The sequence below is a fragment of the Aythya fuligula genome, chromosome 1 (assembly GCF_009819795.1).
Source record: "Aythya fuligula isolate bAytFul2 chromosome 1, bAytFul2.pri, whole genome shotgun sequence".
Lineage (NCBI taxonomy): Eukaryota > Metazoa > Chordata > Aves > Anseriformes > Anatidae > Aythya > Aythya fuligula.
The window spans coordinates 40,676,886-40,698,895 of NC_045559.1; the positions used below are offsets into that span (position 1 = coordinate 40,676,886).

General features: G+C 35.2%; 1 protein-coding gene across 1 annotated transcript in view; it reads left to right on the forward strand.

The window, feature by feature from the left end:
• ZDHHC17 (zinc finger DHHC-type palmitoyltransferase 17) overlaps positions 1–20,084 on the forward strand; it is a 69,407-nt gene extending 49,323 nt beyond the window's left edge. The window contains exons 11-17 of the mRNA XM_032182484.1: positions 6,292–6,416; positions 9,425–9,487; positions 10,345–10,438; positions 14,340–14,423; positions 14,825–14,982; positions 17,086–17,180; positions 18,837–20,084. Of these exons, the coding sequence (XP_032038375.1) occupies positions 6,292–6,416; positions 9,425–9,487; positions 10,345–10,438; positions 14,340–14,423; positions 14,825–14,982; positions 17,086–17,180; positions 18,837–18,975 (758 nt within the window). The 3' untranslated portion in view covers positions 18,976–20,084. The remainder of the gene's footprint in view (positions 1–6,291; positions 6,417–9,424; positions 9,488–10,344; positions 10,439–14,339; positions 14,424–14,824; positions 14,983–17,085; positions 17,181–18,836) is intronic.
• Positions 20,085–22,010: the final 1,926 nt, after the last annotated feature.

The following is a 22,010-nucleotide window of genomic DNA, read 5'->3' on the forward strand; positions in this document are numbered from 1 at the left end:
TGTCTGCCACAGCCAGCACAGCATGGTGATAGCCTCTGTCTTTATATAAAAAGCTGTGCCTTAAGGCTGGCAAATTGAGAGATTTATATATATATATATTTCTTTTTCTTTTCTTTTGTCTGCAGTTCTTTCATAGTCATATGAAAATGTATATATTTCATATGTACTAACTTAGATTTTTATTTCTGGTAGCTGTCCTGATTAATGTAACTTGAAATTTATGTCACAGGGTAATGTTTATTGTCCACTAGAAGTAGTCAGCATGGACAATTAGTTACCTTAATATAAAAGTCTGACTTCAGAACATGAATAAAATACTGTACTGCTTTTGTGATTTAAGGTAGGTGTCACGAAAAAAACCCTTTGCAACAGTCTTTTTGCATGCAGAAGTAGTAGTTTAAAACTTCAGTTCCTACTGATTGCTTTCATTAGAGCTGACACAATTCTGTGTGACAAGCAGCTTTAATGACATTACTTGAGGCCATCTTCCTTTAATTGATGATTTTAAATTGGAAGTCTTTGTAATAAGATTCCAAATTCATTCTTCTTCTTCTGGAAAATTGCCCTGTAGCTTTATTGGAAAAAAAAAGAAATTGCATGCCTGCTCTATTTTTATAGCATGAGGCACAGTATTGTGGTTGGGGAAAGGATTCTTGTATTTTTACAGCTTTATATGATTACTTACAGCAGACCAGAGTACTACTACTTTATACTCTGTAATGCTGATGTAATGAAACTTGTCCTGGTAGTTTTCCTGAAAGCTGACAATATCTTGCTCAGGAAAAAAGCACTAACCCGAAACAATTGTCAAGGAATGCCATACTGGAACTTCACGTGTAATATTATAAGTAATGTGAAAGTCTTTACTGATGCAAGTGATACATTTAGTGTTCAAGTATTTATTAAGAATTCTCATGTGGATATGTTTAAGGTGTCTGAAATATCATGTAGTCTTCTGGATTTAATCCTAATGAGGCAGAACAAGACAACGTATTGTAAAGAACATACAAAACTAACAATTAGCAGTGCATTTTCTTGAATTTCAGGGTGGTCATGTGGAAAATGTAAGTCGTAAGACCTAATGGTGTGTCTTTGAAAAGACCAATCTTGAAAATAAATTGAAGTAGTTTATATGAATCTAATGTACTTAATTACATAAATGTTTCAGTTGGATTGGATTTTTCCCTGTGGTTTCTAAGACTAATTTATTTGTTAAAATAAAAATACTGTTCTTGATGGGAATGAGAAATGTATGAGCTGGGTATTTATGTATGAAATCCAGGGTTCCATGCTTCCCTTCTGCTTTTTTGTGCATAACAAAGAATAGTTATGTCTTGCTCTCGTAGTGTATCTTCTACTGTTTGCAAAGCAGGAGTAAATAATAGTAATAAAAATCCTACGCACAATCACTGTATTTTAATTGATTTTTAATTTTAAAGGGTAAAAAACAGTTGAACGTACACTTTCAAATAATGGAGTAGAATTTAACATTTCATTACTTTCTTTCAGCATTTATAGGTAGTATGTTCTTCTCTGTCCTGTAAAAGTTCAGGACATATACTGAGTTAATATCTCCGTTGTTCATACAGTCTTTTCAGTTACAGCTGAACAAATAGATCCTGTTGTGTCAGAGGTTCTTTTGCTGCTCTGTTTTTCTAAGGTGTCAGGGTGTACTGTAACCCAAAATACTCATAGGATAACTATTGTTGTTATTCTGCCCCTTCCATTTGATGCAATTGTGGGTATGTAGCTTTCATTATGCTTTTTTGTCATGGCATACCACTTGCAAAGCTGAGGTAAGGAGATAGAAACCAAATGGTCTGTATGTTAATAATTTATTATTGACTGATGCTTTTCTGGTTACCTTCACAATATGACAAATACACTTCGTATATTAGTGGTATTTAGGTGAAGGAAAACAAGTACTGCATGCTTTTTCAATTAGTAAAAGAAATAATTTTTAAAACTGGTTGTAAGAGAATTCATGATCATTTCCATGCTTTCACAAAGCTGTTACAATAGCATAATGTTTTAAAGACAGTAACAAGCCCATTGGTACAGCTAAGCAGTAAAAACAAAACAAATAGCATCAAAATTTAAAGGTTGCCAGCAGGAAAACGACAGAAAGTCTTGCATGGAGAAAGAAAGAAGGCAGTGGCTTTGTTTCTAGAGGAACTGAAACCAGGGGTAAAAAATCCAAACCCCAGTTCCAGCTGTCCGTGACTTACATTCCCTTGTCAAAATATTTTTTCTAACTGAAAAGTAAACATTTCTGGGGTGGAGGAGATGGTAGCGAGTCAATTACTTTTTGGAAACTAAAGGGTTTTTCTTTATAAACAGAGGATGGGGGTTAGGTGGAGAGCTTTTGCAGATCTTTAGTTGGTAAAAAAAAAAATGAATATAGTCTAATAAATACCTATCAAAATGAGACCTCTCGTGTCCCTATCTTCTGTTACCTACCTGTGGGCTTGGATCCAGACCTACAGCTATTATGAACTGGCAGATTCATTAGCTGGTATTGATCTGACATCTTATGTTAGCTGCAGATCTTGCGCTTTAGGAGAAAAGGACTTTATTACTGGCTTAGTGAGTGGAAGAGCCTATCTTGGTTTATAATGTGTACTTTGGCTTGGTTTCAGAGTTTGTTGCATGGTGTTGTAGCTGTGATACCAGGAATCATCATTTGTTTGGGCTGTTCTAAATAGGCTGCAAGTCAGGATAAAAAATTACTTGATCACATGTTTGCATTGCTCGTGGGGTTTGGGGTGGGATGGGGATTGCTTGTTTGTTTTTCTCTTTCTTTCTAATGAGATAGTCTCTTGGTTCCAACTGGTTTCCTGGAATAATTTTCAGCCTGTTGTTCTTATAATTAAAGGATGCTGATTGAGACTAAAAGTAGGAAACATTTCATGCTTGTTTCTGCCTTGTCCCTCACAGTGAAAACCCAGGGAAGCCTCATAAAAGACAGCAGATTGGTGATGGTGCCAAAGGTAAATGCCCTACCATGCTTTCTGCAGCCATTAATATGGTAATGTGGTTTCCTTGGTGTAGCTGTAAATGAAGATGTAAGGACAAATGAGGCACTGTCTCTGGAGAACCAATTCCCTCCTCTGTAGCTAACGCTAAGCTACACGGGTTTTGTTATGTATGGAGAGTTTTGAGAGATGTCTATGATACAAGTTGCAAAGATCTTTTTGAAAATAAATATCCGAGGGGAATTCATAATTTAAAATAATAATAATAATAATTGCATGGCACTGCTTGTCTGCCTTGAATATCTTAATGCTGAAGATGGGAAGTGGATTTTTCTTTATGTAGTGTCTGAAGGCATACAACGTGATTTAAAGTCAGTGAGGTGAATCTCAGAACTGGAGGTTTGTTCACACTAGATGCTAGAAATGTTCTGCAAAATACAATTCTAATCTTTCTTTCTCCTTTGAAGTCTGGATGGTTTTTATTCCTTCTCCCCAGCTTTGCCTCAAACTTTTGGAAAAAAAAAAATAAAAATCTTTTTATTTTTTAACTGAAAAATAACTGAAAAATGTTGTTTTTTAGTCTTCCTCACTTATGTAGTTATTGTTGCCTATCTATAAATATATTTTTTCATGTGGACTCTCAACGCCTCCCACCTGTGATACTTATCTGCCACAATTTAGATCATCAGTGTAGCACTCATCTCAGAACACCACAGTAAAAGGCAAAACTTAAACTCTGCAGCGAATCTCTTAGGCTCTCCTATACTCTAGTTTATAGAGTAAAAAGTGGGAAGGGCACATGTAGAAAAATTCTGTGTACTGAATTTCTGCTCTGGTGGTTTGGATCCACGGACAGCTTCTTGATCACACATTGTCCAAATTTTAGCCAGTAAAAACAGAAAAAATCTACAACCTTAAGGTTTCTAAACTGTTTTATTGGATAGAAAATAAATTGTATTTTTTCCTATCTTCTTTAGAAGTCTAGACATGACGTATAGTAATTAAGGAATGGTCCATGATTTTTTTTTTCAGTTTTGCCTTTATTGTTTGTAGCAGATGTCTGATTAGGGTATTTCTAAAGGAAAAAAATCACTGTTGTGGCAAGAACACCAAGGATAATGTAAATATAGCAAAGAAAATTGAATTTCTCTAAAGCTATAAAAATAAGTTGAACCAGCTTTCTCTTGGCAGCAGGTAGTTTTAGAAGAAAAAGAGGAAGAAATTAGATTGTATAAATACTGCAGTCAGAGCTTTTCATCTGTAATGTATGAAATAGAACTGTGAGTGTTTAGTTTGTAGTATAGCTGGTTTTTTTTTTTTGTTTGTTTGTTATTTTCCCTATTACAAACTTGCTGGAAGCAGCTTGTTAGAGGAAGGGTTAGCCTTTAAGAAGTTAGTAACAGCATTCTACAGTATATTGTATGTTATTGTAATTTTAACCTAATTTGTCAATATTTTTATTGGAAATTTATAGCCAATTTCTCCCCTCAACAGAGAAGGGAAACAAAAGTATTATGGGATGCACTTACAGTAACGGTTGGACTTCGTTCTTGGCGCTGGTGACTGGAAAAGGGGGAAACATCACACCCATTTTAAAAAAGGGTAGAAAGGAGGACCCGGGCATCTACAGAGCTGTAAGCCTCAACTCTGTGCCTCAACAAGAAGAGCTCGCTGAGAGCAGCCCTGCAGAGAGGGACTTGGGGGTTCTGGTGGACAAAAAGCTCGAACATGAGCCAGCAGTGGGTGCTTGCAGCCCAGAAAGTGATTTCAGAAGTCCCGAAGAGTGAGGCCTTGGTTGCATTTATTGATGATCAGAGTTCTTTCACACCGCGAGAGTGGTGCAGAAAGATTTGAGAGGCTTACTGCTATCCTGCAGAACTTCCTTTTTTTTTTTTTTTTTTTTTTTTTTTTTTTTTTTTTTTTTTTTGTTAATATTTGCTTATATCTACGCCACGTAGGTTTATTTACAAATGGTTTATATGATCTTTTTCTTCATGCTGTTTAATGCCTTTCTTAAACGTTTTTTCCAATAATACAAACAGAAGATAATAGATTTGTAGATATACAGTAGAATATATTTGAGCATCTGTTCTAGTTTCAAAATCCATTTTTTCTCAAAGCTTGCAAAAATGTTTTTGTTTTGTTGTTTTTAAAGTGTTCTGTGCCACTTCCATACCGATTTTAGCGTGATATTTTTAAATCTTGTAACATATAATGCTTGTGTACAGTTTTGTAGCACAAACACATCCATATTAAGCTTTAATTACAGAAGTCTTAATGACTCCCAAAGTAGAGAGGAATATTCACTGAGGTGACTCAGAATAATAATGTAGTTTGCGTGTGCAGTGATCTGTGACAGAGTAAGAAAAGTGTCCTTTTTGCACAGCTAATTCTTTAAAGGCTTCTCCCATCAAAGCTTTGTCAAATACGGCATCTCTGCATTTATGACTGGCAGCTGTAAGGTATCTTTAGTGTTGGTTAGGTCTTTTACAGTCTTATCAGAGTAAATACTCTGATTTTCCCATTGCAGTGGAAGAGGCACATCTGAAGTACTTGCTTTTCCAGCATCATTGCTAAGTAATGTCCTTATTCTTATTCTTAATCATTCGTCACAGGAAATATATTTTAAAGCGAATGGTTATTTTCTGCCTTTATATGGTAATTGATTTCATAAGCGCTTCCAGGTTCATGGGGTCCTGTGTTTTTCTAAGTATTAGCTGTATTAGTGTACTAAAAATAACTTTGTGGTGAGAAATGTGGGTATTGCCTTACGACAGGACCAGGTTTCAGATGGTACCTTTCTTGGAGATAAGTGGTGGTTGCGAAGTGGTCGCCAGGCAGCATTGTGCCACGTAGCACAATCCCTTAAAAGGCTAGAAACGGGCCTTTTGGTCATCCAGCTGGAATTTCGAGCAAATGAAGAGAGAAGCAGTCAAATGACAATCTTATAAATAGAACTGTGAAATGTGTATTGTGAAAACAGGAAATACTTCTCAGGAGATAAATTTCATGGAATTTAATTTATTTAAAGAGGAAAATAATTAGAAAACTGAACCATCATTATTCATTTTTAGAAGGATAAGTGTTTTAGAAGTGTCTCATGGAAAACAACATTTAAAGAAAAATAAGTTTGGAATTTTGAGCAATAGAAAATTGAATACCGAAAAAGTTCTTCCAGCTGTGTTGAATTTTGTTAATTCAGAGCACTGACTCGAGAGCATTTATAAAAATTCATCTTAATTTCATTTCAGAATTATTAGTGGATGTTTTCAAGACGAAGTTTGTTTTGAACTTTAAATTCCTTGACTTCAAACACATCTCAATTTTTTCTTTATACACCTTCCGTTCCTTGCTAATAGTGTTGCACTTTTCTACAATTTTGGAAAATCTTGGAAATCTGATCCGGGAATCATCAAAGCCACAGAAGAACAAAAGAAAAAGGTAAAGCTGTGAGCTGTGTCAAGGGTATTCTTCAGCTGCCTTTGCCAGTTGGTCACGGTAGCTTGCTGTTTAGTATGTGAAATTTAAATAAATTGTTGTATGACAATAGGTCTAAAATGTTGAAAATTTCCCTTTTCTTCCAGTTTTCTCTCTTCCATTTGGAATATATGGTCAAGTCTTTCTGGTCCAAAGTTGCATTTAGGTTGTTCTCAGTAAAAAAAAAAAAAAAAAAAAAAAAAAATTGCAACTCAAGATTTTCAACATAAAAAGTTTTAAAGTAGCTGGATGAAAATGCACAGGTTTAAAATTTTGCCTTACTGAAACATATGTCCCATTATGGATTATGTGTTGCTTTTTTGATTCCATAAAAACTTTCCAGACTTCCAGACACCTCCAGTTTTCCTTATGTTTGCATCTAAAAGTATTAGATTCACGAAGATTTTAAGTGTAAAATAACCAAAACCACAGGCAGTCTGGGGTGGTTGTTTGTTAAAATATTAGAGAAATCAGGGATGGTTTTGAGACGTTTCTAACACTTTTTAGTACTAACTAAAAATTAATTTTACTAATTCTTTTTTTTTTTTTTAATTTTCTAATATCTTTTTGTTATGGATTGTGCACAGCAGCTAATCTGAGCATTGAATATGCCAAAATTATACAAGTAGCAGAAATGTTTTTTATTTCATTCTAAGTTTACTAGAAGTTTACATACCACCAAAACTGAGTTTTGTGCTTCTACTTCATGCTTACTTGTGAAAACATGTGGATTAATGTCAAACCACTTGGAATTATGGCCTTACAAAGGGATAAATATATAATAGCCTTTAAAACATGGTTGTGATTGCTTAAACGATTTTTTCTCTGATTATTACTGAGTTTTGTTAGTCAATGTGCCGATTTACCGCGCAAACTCCCTTTCTATTACTGCAAATTTGCCAAAGTAGAATCCAGATCTAAATTCTCTTCCTTCAGTGGGGCTAAATTAAATAGGACAGTCAGCACCTGCACCTGCACTCAGACTCAGCAAATTGCATGGACGTGCAACTCATTTGATCTACGTGCACAGGTCGTTTTGTGTGGGTGCAAAAGCCTTGCTGAACTGGATAGGAATTATAAAATGCAGCTTCCTTGGTTAGATGAATATCATTGTGAATATTTTGGATCTCTTACGTTGCAGCTAACCCAACTGTAAAATGATCTGTTATCAGGGGCATAAACCACTGGTTGCAGTGCGGTGCTATCTCTTGTTTAATTAATTTGTCTCCAAAAATGTTTATGTTGAGTTTGCCTTTAGCTTTTGAACAAGTAACCAAAAAAAATTCTTCTAATTCCAGATGACCAAGTTAAGTATATTTCAAACTGTTGCAGTAAGCAGCATGTTTCAGATGTTTATTCTTTTGATATCTCATGTTCTTTTTTCATGTAGCATTTCTATGTTACAAAATAAGCTGAGTTACTCATAAAATAAGTAAGTTAATAAACTAAAAAAATCCCATTTTCGCAATCAAATATTAATAGTTTGAAAGCACAGAAAATTGACCCAAGGTTTATAAAGCACAAAAGTGTGGCTGTAACTCAAGTACTCGTGGGTCTTTGTCTTGTAAGTTTTATGAAAAATTGTATTTAAAAGCTCTTTATCCTGTTTGGCTCTGTTCTCATGAGCCTTGGGATCTTGCTTGGGGACTATACCGAACTCAAGTTCAGTAGGAGGTTCCCATGGTGGAGGTGAATACTGTACCAAAAGCAACTGGAAATACAACAAGCAAGGAGAAACAGTAGTCCAAATTTTGGAGTTTATTTAAGAAGTGTTAGAAAACAGGAAAGTTGTTCCTTGTTTGCCTGAAATCAGCAGGGGAAGCAAGGGGAAGACACAGCTCACCCCTGGACTGTTGACTGTAGCTTTTCCTGGCTACTTGGAGGCAAAAATTGCCATAAACATTTCCTGACCAGTTAAGAGGAAAACTTCAGTGGCTTCAGTCCTGTTACCCATCGTAGAGTTCATCATCTAATGAAGGAAGTGATGATTTTATTGCTGTGGTGAGAAAATACTTAAGAACTATCTTACTGCTATAATATTAAGAACGATATTAATAATTAAGAAGTATATTACTGCCTCTCCAGTTAGAAACCACGTTGATGCATAAGCTATACGTGGTTTGAAAGGGAGCAATAGACTGACCTGTTTGCCATTAGGCTATTTATGCTGAGTAAATTCCTTCTGGATCAAGGAAGGGTACTTTGGCAAAAGACATTTTCCGGATATTTTCCATATGTTGCAAATGTCATTTACAAGTCTCATGTGGGACAGATTTCAGCTGCTGAATTTTAAAACTTGTTGGAAGCCATTTAATGGAGTAATACGTTACTTCTATTCCAGCAATAAAGTAGATACTGAAGGAGTGCACAAAATAAAAGAGCTGTCATTTAGCGTGAAGGAATAGGGATGCTTTAGCTGATACCTATTTCTGTGCATTACTTGAGCCATGAGTATAGCATCTGTAAGAGGAGGTTTGGTTTGCATTATTATTCCTTTCTTCCTAGAAACTTCAGCATCTGAGAAAAGAGGTGAATATAGATGTAAAGTTTTTGATGGGGTAGCTGTAGAAATAAAGTCTGGTTTTTAGACTGGCTTATCCTGCTAGCTTCATGAAAGGTCTTAATTGTGTTCCTCTTTAGAAATTCAGCTGCATTCATTTTAATAAGCTTAACAATAATCTCGTCAAACTGGTGATAAGCAGTGTGTGAATGTATTCAAATTAATATAAACTTGCTTTTTCTCTAATTAAACCTAGATAGAGAGTAGGAATGAGTATAAACTAGAATCAATTTAGAAGTAAATGTCTAGATTGGTTTAAAATCAAATTTGGATTAATTTAATTTGTTCCTGTGTGTAGAAAGTACCTGAACTTACTGGCACTCACACCCTTGGTCGGATGTGCAGATATAACAGTGGTTATCAACATTCATTTGTGTACTAAAATCTATTTTTTTTTTTTCTTTTTTTTCAGACAATAGTAGAACTTGCAGAGACGGGAAGTCTGGACCTCAGTATATTCTGCAGTACATGCTTGGTAGTTGCTTTTTCTTTTTTTTTTTTTACCAGTTGCAGCACTTTTTAAAACTAGATTTTCCTGTGCTGAACACATGCACAACCTTAATAATGCAATACCAGTGACAAAATTTATTTGCTATCTTTAATTTAAGCAGTATTTTCAATAAATAACTTATACAAAAAGCTTTTGCAACAATAAGGAAAAAAGCATTTGTAGTAAATGTAATGTGTTGTGTTTTTCACTGTAATGCTCTGACCTATGTAGAACATGAATGATGTTAATATTCTTAAAATCAAATCTGGAAAATCAGGTATAAATGTGGCACCCTAAAATCATCTGTGTGTATATACATATGTATATCTCAAAAATACTTAACAGATCTTTTTTCTTCATTGCCATTTTGTATTTCTTTCAAAACACGTGCTTTAAAAAAAAATTGCTGAGAGTAATCTAGCATCGTGAGTTCCAGTTGTTGAATTGCATTCCTGTCTTTAGGAAATAAGCTGGAACAGTTTATGTATCAGTTATCAATAATACTGACAGAATTGTGGAACTCAAACTTGTTCTGTACTTTCACTGTTAAAAAGCTGAAATGAAACTGGTTGCTGTACAAAGCTCAGTATTTGGAGGGGATAGAAGAACTTTGGGGAAAAAAAATCCTTTATATAAAAAAATGAGTGTAAGAGTCATTTAAAGTAGATTGCAATCTATAATTTATTGAACATAAACATATGCAGACTAAGTCTATTAGCTAAGATTGTTAAAATTGAAGTTATCTAAGTAGTTAACATAATAAGTTTTTTGCTTTTTTTTTTTTTTGTATATAAAAACGTCAGATTTTTGATGTTCTAAACAAATGTTAATAACCATTACAGATACGGAAGCCAGTGAGGTCCAAACATTGTGGTGTATGCAATCGATGTATAGCAAAGTTTGATCACCACTGCCCGTGGGTGGGTAACTGCGTAGGTAAGTAATTCTCTAAAATATGGTGCCTTCATAATAGACAATGAAGGGAAAAGCTTCTGAAACTGACCGTGCGTTGTATGGGATTTTTGTCTGTTCCAGTTTTATGGTGAAAGTGACTTGGTTTCTGCCCAAGCCACAGAAATACTTTTGAATACTTTTGATAGAAGGAAAATTGCTTTTAGTACTGAGCTTATCTTTTTTCTACATGTGATTCTCAGCATTATCTTATTTGTATTGTCTCTTATATACCCATCCTCAAAATTGTTTTAATTCAGTTTCCTGAATGCATATTTATATACACTTACATTCTAGTATTTAAAAGATAAAAAGCTTAACTGCATTTTTACTTTCCACAGAAAGAGCGTGTACTGATTTGACAACTATTTATCCATTTGCATAATGTATTTTTTCATATTTTCTAATAATTTTCTAATGGCAAAGTGTGCATATTCAGAAATGCGATGATTATAGTACTTACATGCAGAATGGCTTACTAATGAGGTATTCTTTTCTTTATGGCCCCCTCCTCCCCTGGCCCCAGATTCACAGGTATTCACTTATTCTCCCCAGCGATGATGTTAGGAACTGAATAGAACAGGAATAAAGTCTCTAAATGCTGATATTCTGTGTCTTGCTTTTTGAGAAATTTACTTGAAATCCATTATTATGTAGGGGGAGCTTCACAGCCAGGAAGTGAATATAGCTTGCTTTATTTTCTTTAGGACACAATCAGAATTTTGGGGAGGAATTAAGACCTGCATTCATTGACATTGTAGTCCTTGCAAATAATAGATGGTCACTGCAGTTTGACTGTTGTGATGGTCAAGAGTAGAGTGGTCAGTGCTGAAATTGGAATTAAAACAGCATCGCTGAAATCTCACTGAGATGGACTTGGATCACTCCCTTCTATTTTACATTTCCTGCTACTGTCATTATCTGAGTTACTTTTGATTTACATTTTGGATGTTTTACAATGAAGAACTGAGGCATCCTTAATGTAATGACCAACAATAGCATAAAGACAGAGTGGGCACAGGCTCAGGTTTTGGAGACAATGCTGAGTGACAGCTTGTTATTTATTTTTTGAGTGCTGTGGAGTACTTGTCAGTGGGACAAAGATCCATGATTTTAATCGGTAACTTGAAAAAGCATAAAACAACATGGGGAAGGAAAAAAAAAAAACACACAGAAACATTGTGTGTAACAAGAAGAATGTGAGTAGTAGGATTAGGTTAAAGGAAGGAAATGTGATGTGATTTGGGGGGATGGGAGGTTGTAGTGTATTTTTTTTCCCCCCTCAACAACAGTGGTGATGAAAAAGCAGAATCTTCCTGGTCTTGAACAGATCTGGATAACTGGTGGTAAAAGTAAACATTAGGAAACTTGAAAATATGCTGGAAAAAAAACGTAAGAAATTACACTATGGGAACAGTCCTGAACTAGAGGGAATGATGGTCTAATGACCTTAAATGGCTTTTCTGCCTCCAATTTGTACATGGTGACTCTGCTCATAGGATTACAAAACAGAATCCATTCTTAAAACAGCATTCAGGGTATGTTTCCCAAAAAGGGAAAGATAAATTATGCCTTTCCCAGGAAGGTTGGATTTGGAAATGTTTTGTATAGTCTTCCTTCAAATGTGTTAAAAGGATAAGAATTTTACTAAAGATAGGATTGCAGAAAGTGTGTGTACAGCCACTCTAAAAATAAATCCTTTGGGGGTTATTTGCAGTGCAAAGAGAGACAATATTTTTACTGTTCTGAAGAGGTTGACAAGAAGTGCAGACTATTAAAGAAAAAAAAAAGTTAATTAAATGGGGCAAATTATTTTCATCATACCTGCGAAATTTTAGTTAACATTTCAGTGAGCAAGTCTCTGGAGGTGATTGATTTATACCTGTTTTTAACGGAGTATCAAAAAGGCATTATTACAGTCACTTGTTTAATAACTTATTTTTCATTTTCAAACTTGCAGTTACCTTTCAAACCCAAACTGTAAACTTGCAACAGAAATCTAGTTTTCAAGTAACAGCATGAAAGGAGCTATAGCCAAATTTTGTACTGTTATGTCACAAGTTGTGCTGACAATGTACTGAATTATTGTTTGGATAGCAGTAACTGAAAAGGTAGGTCTTGTGTAAGTGAGAAATTACATTATGGTTTAGAATAATGATTTCTTCCCAAACCCCAAAAAGGATTCTTCTCCAAGGGGCTAAACATAGGAAAAGAGGAGGAAGGAATGAACAAATTATACAAGTCATGTGTTGTATAACTCCATCAGTTAAAAAATAAAAAGTAGTTGTCTGTATTATATGTTATTACTTATGTATAATGTAAACAAAACCATATAAAAGTAATTAGCGACTATTCTTCCAGCATTATCTTGACTGTGAAGGATCAGTGACTGTGTTGCTGTCAATCCAGGGTGAACTTCTAGAAAACAGTGCTGTGTTTTGCTCAGTTTTATTTAAGATAAAAAAGGAACTTCTTTCCTTTACTGATTGTGATCCTTTCTGAAAGTTCTTTCTTTTCCAAAATAAAGTCCACTTTCCTTTTCTGGTGTCTTTTAATAGTTACCAAGGCTGTACCTGTCTGATTTCATAGGTTTAAATTCTATGTATATGTTTTCACCAAATACCTGGATTTCCTGTTAAGTAACATTTGGTCCAGGGTCATTGGAGATGCTACTGCAAGGAGTGTTTCGTCATACACCTATCAGATGGACCTCTAGGTCACCATTTAAGTTGCTTTTTTTTTTATTATTTTTATTTTTTAATGAAACATAACTGTTCCAAAACTTAGGATGCGAGTGAAACTAATACTTTAGGGACATTTCCAAACACTATTTCTGGTGTGCTCTTAGCTGACTGAAAGCAATGTTGCAACATATTTTACATCTGAAGGAGCTTGTTTGATTTTCAAGGAAATGTCGTGTTTAGTCTAGCTTGTGTTTGTGTATTTTTCCTTATCTCTTATTTATATAGCCTTTCAGTTCTCTTGCTAAAACCACTTGATTATTTTCTGCCTCCAGAGGATGCTCTTGCTTTAGCAGGCAAAAAACATTTGACATAATGAAGAAGTAAAAGCTGTGCTGGTAAATGGTGACAGCCAAATCTTCTTTAGCCCATTACAGTCTCTATTGGTTTAGTTCACAGCCTAAAGCTGTTGGAAGGTTACAGCAGTGGGTACATCTTATAGACAGAAGGAAGGCTGAGTCCTTCAAAACAACGACATACATAAGAGGCATCTTCTTAGCTGTGATGATGTTAGAAATAGATCATTCTTTAAATAACTGATTTATTTTTTTTTTTAAATGCTGTTCATTATCTTAGCCAGCTCTTTGGGGCTGTTCTGTTCTGTTAATATCTAACTTCTCTTGGATATTTATTTTCAGTTAGGCTTAAACATGCTTGATAAAGCTAAGTTTTGAGTTAACTTATTATCACGGGGGGTTGTATTTTTTATATATATTCCTATTTCTTTTAAGTAAGTGAACTCTGCAGTTTGGCTTTTTTTTTTTTTTTAATTGAATTCTAAAAATATACATATTGATGTGTAATTCCTGGCTGTTCAGGGTTCTGCAATAGCCGTTAACCAACATTTTAATAATTGTGTTGGCTCATGAAAGGAGCTAAAAATGAAATGTGTTTGTGTGAATTTCAGCTGTAATGCAACAAAATTAAGTAAACAAGTTCTTTGTTCTCAGTAGTGGGAAAAATCATAGTGAAATTGGCTGTTTCACTAGTCTTTTAAAGTAATACTGGCTTAATATTGGAAAGTAATATTTCTATATGCAATAGTGAACAGTACATATAAGCAAGAAATTAAGCTACCATGTGTATTGTTGTCTTTCTTCTGAAAGTGGAGTAATTTGGTTCCCGTTGTTCTTGCACAACTTTAGGAGCAGGGAACCATCGCTATTTTATGGGATACCTGTTCTTCCTCCTATTTATGATCTGCTGGATGATTTATGGATGTATCTCTTGTGAGTAAATAGTTTTGTGGATTTTTTTGGGCTTTTTTTTTTTTAATTGCTTGTAAATACTTGTAAATTGCTTGTAAATCGTGGTATGGATTTTTAAGGATTTTTTGTCTTATCAAAGTTTTTGGTATTTTTTATTCTGGAATTGAACTGCATATTAGTCATTGCCTATACCAGGTAATTTAAGTTAGATGATGTTTTTCTTGTCCTACTTTATTTTCATCATCATAGCATGTATCGGCGTATGTCATATATCCAATGACTTGGGAAAGGAAGTGAGAACAACTAAAACTCTTCAGTTCATTTTTTATTTCGTGTAGCATGTTCTAATGTGGTCTTTATGTTGATGCATAGTAAACATATCTTTAATCTTTTTTATGGTGTTTGCTCCCTTTTTTCTCTAGATTGGGGTTTCCACTGTGAGACAAGTTACGCAAAGGATGGATTTTGGACCTATATTACACAGATTGCTACCTGTTCTCCTTGGATGTTTTGGATGTTTCTAAACAGTGTTTTTCACTTCATGTGGGTGGCTGTGTTACTCATGTGTCAGATGTATCAGGTAAGGAAGAGCACTTCCTTCATAATGCTGAATCTTGGGAGTGACATAAGAATATCAAACAGTTGTCATTTACATTTTAATGTTTGTTATGCAAGACCAGGTGTTCAGTCTCTCAGCCACAGCTGAAGGAGGTATCTGTTGTCTCTGCACAGTAGAAGGCGTTGTTCTCTTCTTGTTCTTTTTTTTTTTTTTTTTTTTTTTTTTTTTTTTTTGCAAGAGGTTAAAATACTTACCTCCTGCTTTCCATTCTAAGAAAAAGGCAAAATAGACCAGAGAAAAGCAATAAAGACTAATAGAAGCCTAGAGGATAAAATCTGTGGATAGAAGTAGGAATAATGCAGTATGTCATTAGCATTAAGAGGGTGGTAACTTCAAATGGGATGCAGTAATTTCTTACACTGCTTCAGGGTAATTCGTCATCACATGACTTAACTGTAATCTCACCAAACCCATTTTTTTCTGTAACCTTTTTAATGAAAGACAAGTCATACTGGAAACCTTTCAGTATGACTTGTCATTAATGAACAGTGAGACTCACTGATTTAATCTGTCCAGAGATCCTGGAAATGAAAATCATCCTCTAAGGCTTAGGTGAAACTTCTTAGCAAATTTGAGTTTTGTCCTCCTTTCTCTAGAATGGTTATTTACAATACATGCCAATTTCAAAGTCTTGTGTAATTCGGTCTTTTAGAGGTCTTTCTTGCCCAAGACAAATGAGCAAAGGTAACTACTACATATATTTTGTGTGGCTTTCAAACCAGTCTAAACCACCAGACTTCTCTGTAGCAGGATAAGCATGCAACCTTCCAGAGAGCCTTCATTTGTGTCATGATCTATTAAGTTCCACATTGAGGATTCCTGTTCATACACTCAGTGTGCAGGCGAATCTTTGAATTGCATGACACCTTGAAAAATACATCTCATAGTATTATGTATCATTAAGGTAATTAAGTGAAATAAGTATAGCACTTTAATAATTAATACATTTCCAAAATTAGTACACTTCTGAAGAGTGTTACATATAGAAAACATAGGATTATTGTGGAGAAATGTTTCTTTGGAGTTTGATGTACTGATGAAACTGATGTTCTCCAATTATTTCTTTTGCTGTGCAACTACACAGCCCCTGCTGTTGCTGCTTTTTTTCCCCCTCCATTGTCAAGTTCAGACTTGCCCTTCATATTGAACTGGCCAGGGTTCTTGTCAAAGCACTGCCTACAAAAGTAATTTAAAACCTTCACTTCCAACTTCAAAAGTTGGCCATTAACACCTCATTTATATACATAGAAATGAAACTCCACTGGGTTTCATGGAGGCAGAGAAAATGCTTGAGAAAATAAGTAAATCTAAATGAGGCAAGCAAGCACAAATTTAATTTTCTCAATGTTCTTGCTTTTCTACCATGCAGCAGAGTTGACTTTTCATATTCCACTAGGACTTAAAAGATTTTATCTTGCTGTGGTATAAGGCTGTTAAGGGGGTTCTCATATTTTTGTTTCTAATTACATCACATTACAGTAAACTCCAGTTTTATATCAGATACCATGTTAGGCTAAAGTAGTTGGAAAGTTGTTACACAAAATCATAGTCTGTGGGCCAAATGATTGTGGTTTAAGACAAACAAGCTAAAGAACCTTTTTCTAGTCGTCTTTTTATCTTGCAGACAGAAAAGTTATGTTACTGCAATCAGGACATAAATTGGAGGGAAATACACTACTGTTGTATACCATACTATAATCAGAATGTCAAGAGGAAAAGAAAGTGATTCAAATGCTGTGTGAAGAAACTCCTGAATCTATTACTTACAGCACACCTCAGCTGACAATGTATCAGTCAGTCATCTCTTTGTTATGAACTAACAAGTCACAGTTTGTTCAATGATCATGATTTATTTCCGATCACTTTCAACATTAAACCTTCTGCACAATCTGGTGCAGCTGTTGTATGTTGTTTTATGTTGGGATCTGACAACTTCTGCAGACAAAAATTGTTTTTAAAAGAAAGAATATAAAAAACAAAATCCTTTTTCAGTCTGTCTTGTGCAGGACTTGTCTGCCTGTTTTTATATGGGTTAAATTGCTTACTTTATTTTCCTATCTTCAGATATCTTGCTTAGGAATCACTACAAATGAAAGAATGAATGCAAGACGATACAAGCACTTTAAAGTTACAACCACGTCTATTGAAAGCCCATTCAAGTAAGTTGTAAAGTGTAAACACGCATTTCTCGCTTGTGTAGCTGTTCATATGGCTGAATTGTGCAGCTTGGTGAAACAAAACATAGCTAAATACCTTTAAAGGATTTTCATTACTTGGAATGCTGGAGCTGTCAGCAGTTTTTATAGTAATGCATTCTGTCCAGTTAAAGGAAGTGGCAAATATTTTGTGGTGACTCTAGACAGTGATGTATAAACACCAAAAATAGTGCTCTCTAGCAGTGATCGTATTTTACAGCAGAGTTTATGGGGAAATAAACCAAAAATACTCTCTCTATAAATCAGGTGCTCAAACCCAGAGGTAGTTAGTTGCTCTGTGCACTAGCTTCCCTTTTTCTTTACTGTGAGAAAACAGGTAGCACTTTCTCTTCAGGAGGAAAGTCACTGATGAAAGCTGGTTGTGGGGCAGGGAGCAGGGTGTCCCGGGAGCTGAAGTGGGCGTTGTGTGGGTGAGATGCAGGCCTCTGGGTGTTGGGAGGTGATGTGAGGGTGCAAGCAAAGAGAAGAGCTCAGGGATGATGTAGCACTGGTATGTTAGTGTTTGTGGGAAATGAATACAGCTTGTGAAGTCAAAGCAGGAAATAAATGAAGGCATGAGGCTGGAATATGGGTGGGTTAAGGGTGTGTTATGGAAGGAGCAGCGAAAGGACAGAAAAACATGTCTCATTCCACTGTACATGCTGTGTCCTGTGGGAACTGCTCCTCTTTCAGGTAGCACCCAAGAGAACAGGAGATAAGAATGCTAGAAGAGAAGTTTGTCTTTTTTTTTTCGGTACAGAACTTCTAGTGAGAAACAGATGAGCATCTCTATGGTGTAGTCTTCCTATAGGTGAGAGTCATAACAAAATCAAGTAATTATTTTGCCTGAAGAAAGAACAAAAGTGGTGGACAGGATAGAAAAAAACTACTGTTTTTATCTCCAAGTTGATGTCACATTCACAAACCACTTTCATAAACTGAAACAGCTCCTATTGTAAAAGCAGCTCCTAAAAATTACAGCAGGTGTCTAAAATAACTGACTTGGTATCACCTTGCAGATGAAGCATTGTCAGATGAAGCAGTAGTCATCTCCTTGTTGCTTTGATCTATTCTAGCACATTATAACATGAGCTGCTCTTCCAGGAAACTATGACCTATTCAGGCCACGTGTAATTTTCTTAAAAAAAAAATAAAAAATGGAATTTTAATGTAGGCATCTTAAATGTATGAGAGTGAACTGATTCAGCATCAGGAAGCACTTGAACAGGCCATCTAATTCCATGAAGATAATGCTTTCTTAATTTTGTGTTGTCTAGGGGCTTAATTGATCTTAGATCTAAAGCTGGTGAGAAAATATTTATGACAGAAATAAATAAGTATCAATAAAGATGGATGTTATTCTAGGTAAGAATAGTGGATAGTGGAAGAAATAAGATAACAGGTAGTGAAAGAAAGTTAGTGTCTGGCTTGTGTCCAAGATCAAACATTGATGTACTTTCAAACTTGTTCATCAGCAAGCACTAAAATATTTTTTAGGTGAGTCAGTTCTTTACAGGTGGGAACTTAGAGAATAATTGAATTTGTAAAAAGACAGAACATGTACTTTGTTAAAAGAGCGATGATACTGCTTATTAACGTGTGGTTTTATTTTGTTTTTAGCCATGGATGTATAAGGAACATTATAGACTTCTTTGAATTCAGATGCTGTGGTCTTTTTCGGCCTGTCATCGTGGACTGGACAAGGCAGTACACAATTGAATATGACCAAACTTCAGGATCAGGCTACCAGCTAGTGTAGCACCACCTTCGTCCTGTGAGCATATCATATCTGAGTGGTGCCTGAAAATTTTTCTCTCTCTCTCTCGAATCCACATCCCTTGAAGAGTAGCATGCTATGTGTAGGGCTGGTGATGAATCTTAAGGTACCTTCTCTTCATCAGAGTTTTATTAACAAGAGTGAAAATGGACAGAATAAACTGCCAAACCTGATAAGGAAGAGGAGGAAGATCAAAAAGGGATTTTAACAGTTCTTAACATGAGAATTATTCGCAACAGCATATTCACAGTATTTGTTGTTGTTTTTTTATTTAAGATCTTTCACAATGGAGCATGAGTTTATTGAAGTATTGACATAAGTAGTTATGTTGTGCTGAGCAGAAAAATTCATTTCCCAATATGAATAACTCCACTGAAACAAGAATTTAGAATACAAAGCTAAATTTCATGATGCAGAGTTCACTGATCGCTATGGTGTAGTTCCTGTAATGTGATTTTTTTAATACAGATTTTCTGTAGTATTATGTACATTGAAAAATGTGCTTTTCAATACTGTGAAAAACATCATGTGGTGGGAATCCCCTGTAATGTGTTACGTTAGAGCAGTAGGGCACATCCGATAATGGTTTTAAAAAGAAAAAAGAACTGCCCACGTTTTTTGGTGAATGTTACTGTCACCAGTTACTGGTACAGCTAAATACTTGTAAAGGCCCTGTTCGGAGATTACATGGTCTAAAACAAATGATTGTGCAAGTAAGAAAAGCTCTTCTGTCAAAGTTAAAGCCCTGCTTATATGCATGATACACCCGTAAAGCTAGGTTATATAACGTTCAGGAAAAAAAGTGGAAAAACTTCATTATCTTTGAAGTAAATGTATAAACAATTTACAAAGTAGCAATGTTTCAGTACTAGGTTCGGTCCCCATACAGTGCAGTGTGGTGTAATTGCAGACACGTTCAAAGAGAAATTGCATGGGGGAAACCAAAGGTGTGAAAGCAAAAATCTCAGTTATAAAAAGACAAGATGAAATAGTTTTTAATTGACTGCAACTGCAGAAGAAGAAACTAGAGTCATCTGAATTACACTTACTTTGTTTGGATGTAAAATGATGGAACACTTAAAAAAAAAAAAGAAAAATGTCCAAAATAGCACACGCACATAGAAAATGTAATGCAGCATTCTGAAGAAGATGGTGTATTGGCAAGTGGAAATCACCCTTAATGTTTTTAAGTTCTCATGCTACAGATGTGTTTGGAAGGTAAGGAATGACCTGAAATTGCATTCCAAGGGGGCTTTTCTTGAATGTGATGCACTGATTTTCGTTATGGTGTTTTCATATACTCATAGTGAATTGTTCACTGCTTCCTTAACTATTGTTTACAGAGAGACTGAGAATCAGGTTAGTTTTCTTCTAAGTGCTGTAGCAACCCAGTGGTTCGAGAAACCTGTGAGGGGAGTACGGGGAGGGGACCTGAAAGCAGATGTCTGAGACCAGTGTAAAGAATGTGTATCTGTATATAAATAATTTATCAACTAGTTTTCTCTCTGTGAGTGTGTGTTTAGTATATTTAAAGCTGCTCATTTTCATTTTATTCAACCAAAAAGTGTAGGAAGATATCTAATGAGCTTTTAGTGATGTTAAATATTGCTGTTAATAGGCATTATGCCCTGCAAATTCACTGCATGTTTGATGCTTGGCAAAATTAGCGTTTTCTGTAATACGCAGATTACAGGTAATAAAGCAATCTAGTGGTATTCCCGCCCCTTGCCTTAGTCAGAGGAGCAGTGAAACTGTAAATAGTTGATGTTCAGTATTTGCAAGTAAACATTTCTTTCTGTAGTTGTTTGTTGATCTCAAGACACGCTTAGTTTGCAAGTACCAGATATCAGGATTTACAGAAGTGCAACAGTAGAGTACTTGAATGTTTAATACTGGAAAAATCAACATCATCTTGGACACAGTTCTAGTGGGAGAGGTTTGGGTATAGGGGAGGCAAGAAGCTTTTGCTATTTTTGTCAGACAAAATTTGTAATCCCAACGAAGACACGTTCTATTTCCGTGACAACAGTTGACACCAGTTAGTCATATTTTTCTAATCTGAAAACAAAAAAGCATGAAGGCTTCACAATGTTGTTTATTTTATTTATCAGGAATGTTCTGCATATTTGTTCACTTTCCACATTTCTGTTGGGGGTCAGTTGGCTTGGACAACTTGAGTCCACTTTATGAAATGTCACCTAGCACCAGAAGAGCCGTTCGGTTTGGTTTTAGTTGCCCAGTAGCGTTAACTGCCATGAATTGTGGCATGCAGTCCACGTTAAAAAAAAGGTTTGCAGACAAGGTGATCTTTGGTAATATGTGGTGAATTCTGCACTATTTACTTTTAGTAGTTCTCTGGTGACAGTTTTGTTAAGACCTGCAGAATCTGAGCAATAGTAAATAGTTGTTACAATGAACTTGCATATGTGAATTGGGGATGTGAAGTTTCCAGTGCAGGTTGTCATTTGTCTTGAGTTATACTGAAACTTTTGATCGAAGTCGTAAAATCAAGCAGGAGGGGGGAGCCAGCTATGCAGCATTTTTCTGTCAAGTTATCAAACTTGCAATTCATTTGTTGAACCAAAACTGCATCGCTTCTGAAACTTCATGAAGCTGATCCAGACCCACAACAGATCAGACCAACTTAATCTGATATAGTTAGAATAAATGGGAATTTTGTCTTGGCCCTAAACATGTGCTGTTTCTTTGCAGGTTTCTGTATTCTTTGATGTCCACCAGATATATATTTTTTTTCAATTAATGTGTAAAACAGCATCACTGCATTTTAAGCTATGGATTTTTTGTATATTCTTTATTTATAACTGTGCCAAGTATTATTTTAATACTGTCAGGATCTTGATGTATTACATTGTGAACAAAAAATCTGTAAAATGTTTAATAAATTAGCTCTCCTTACATAAATTAAATCTGTTAAATTTTGTAAGTTATTAATCAAATAAATATTGACTCTTAGATGCAGCGTTTGTCTTGACTTCAAATGTGATTACACACAGCAT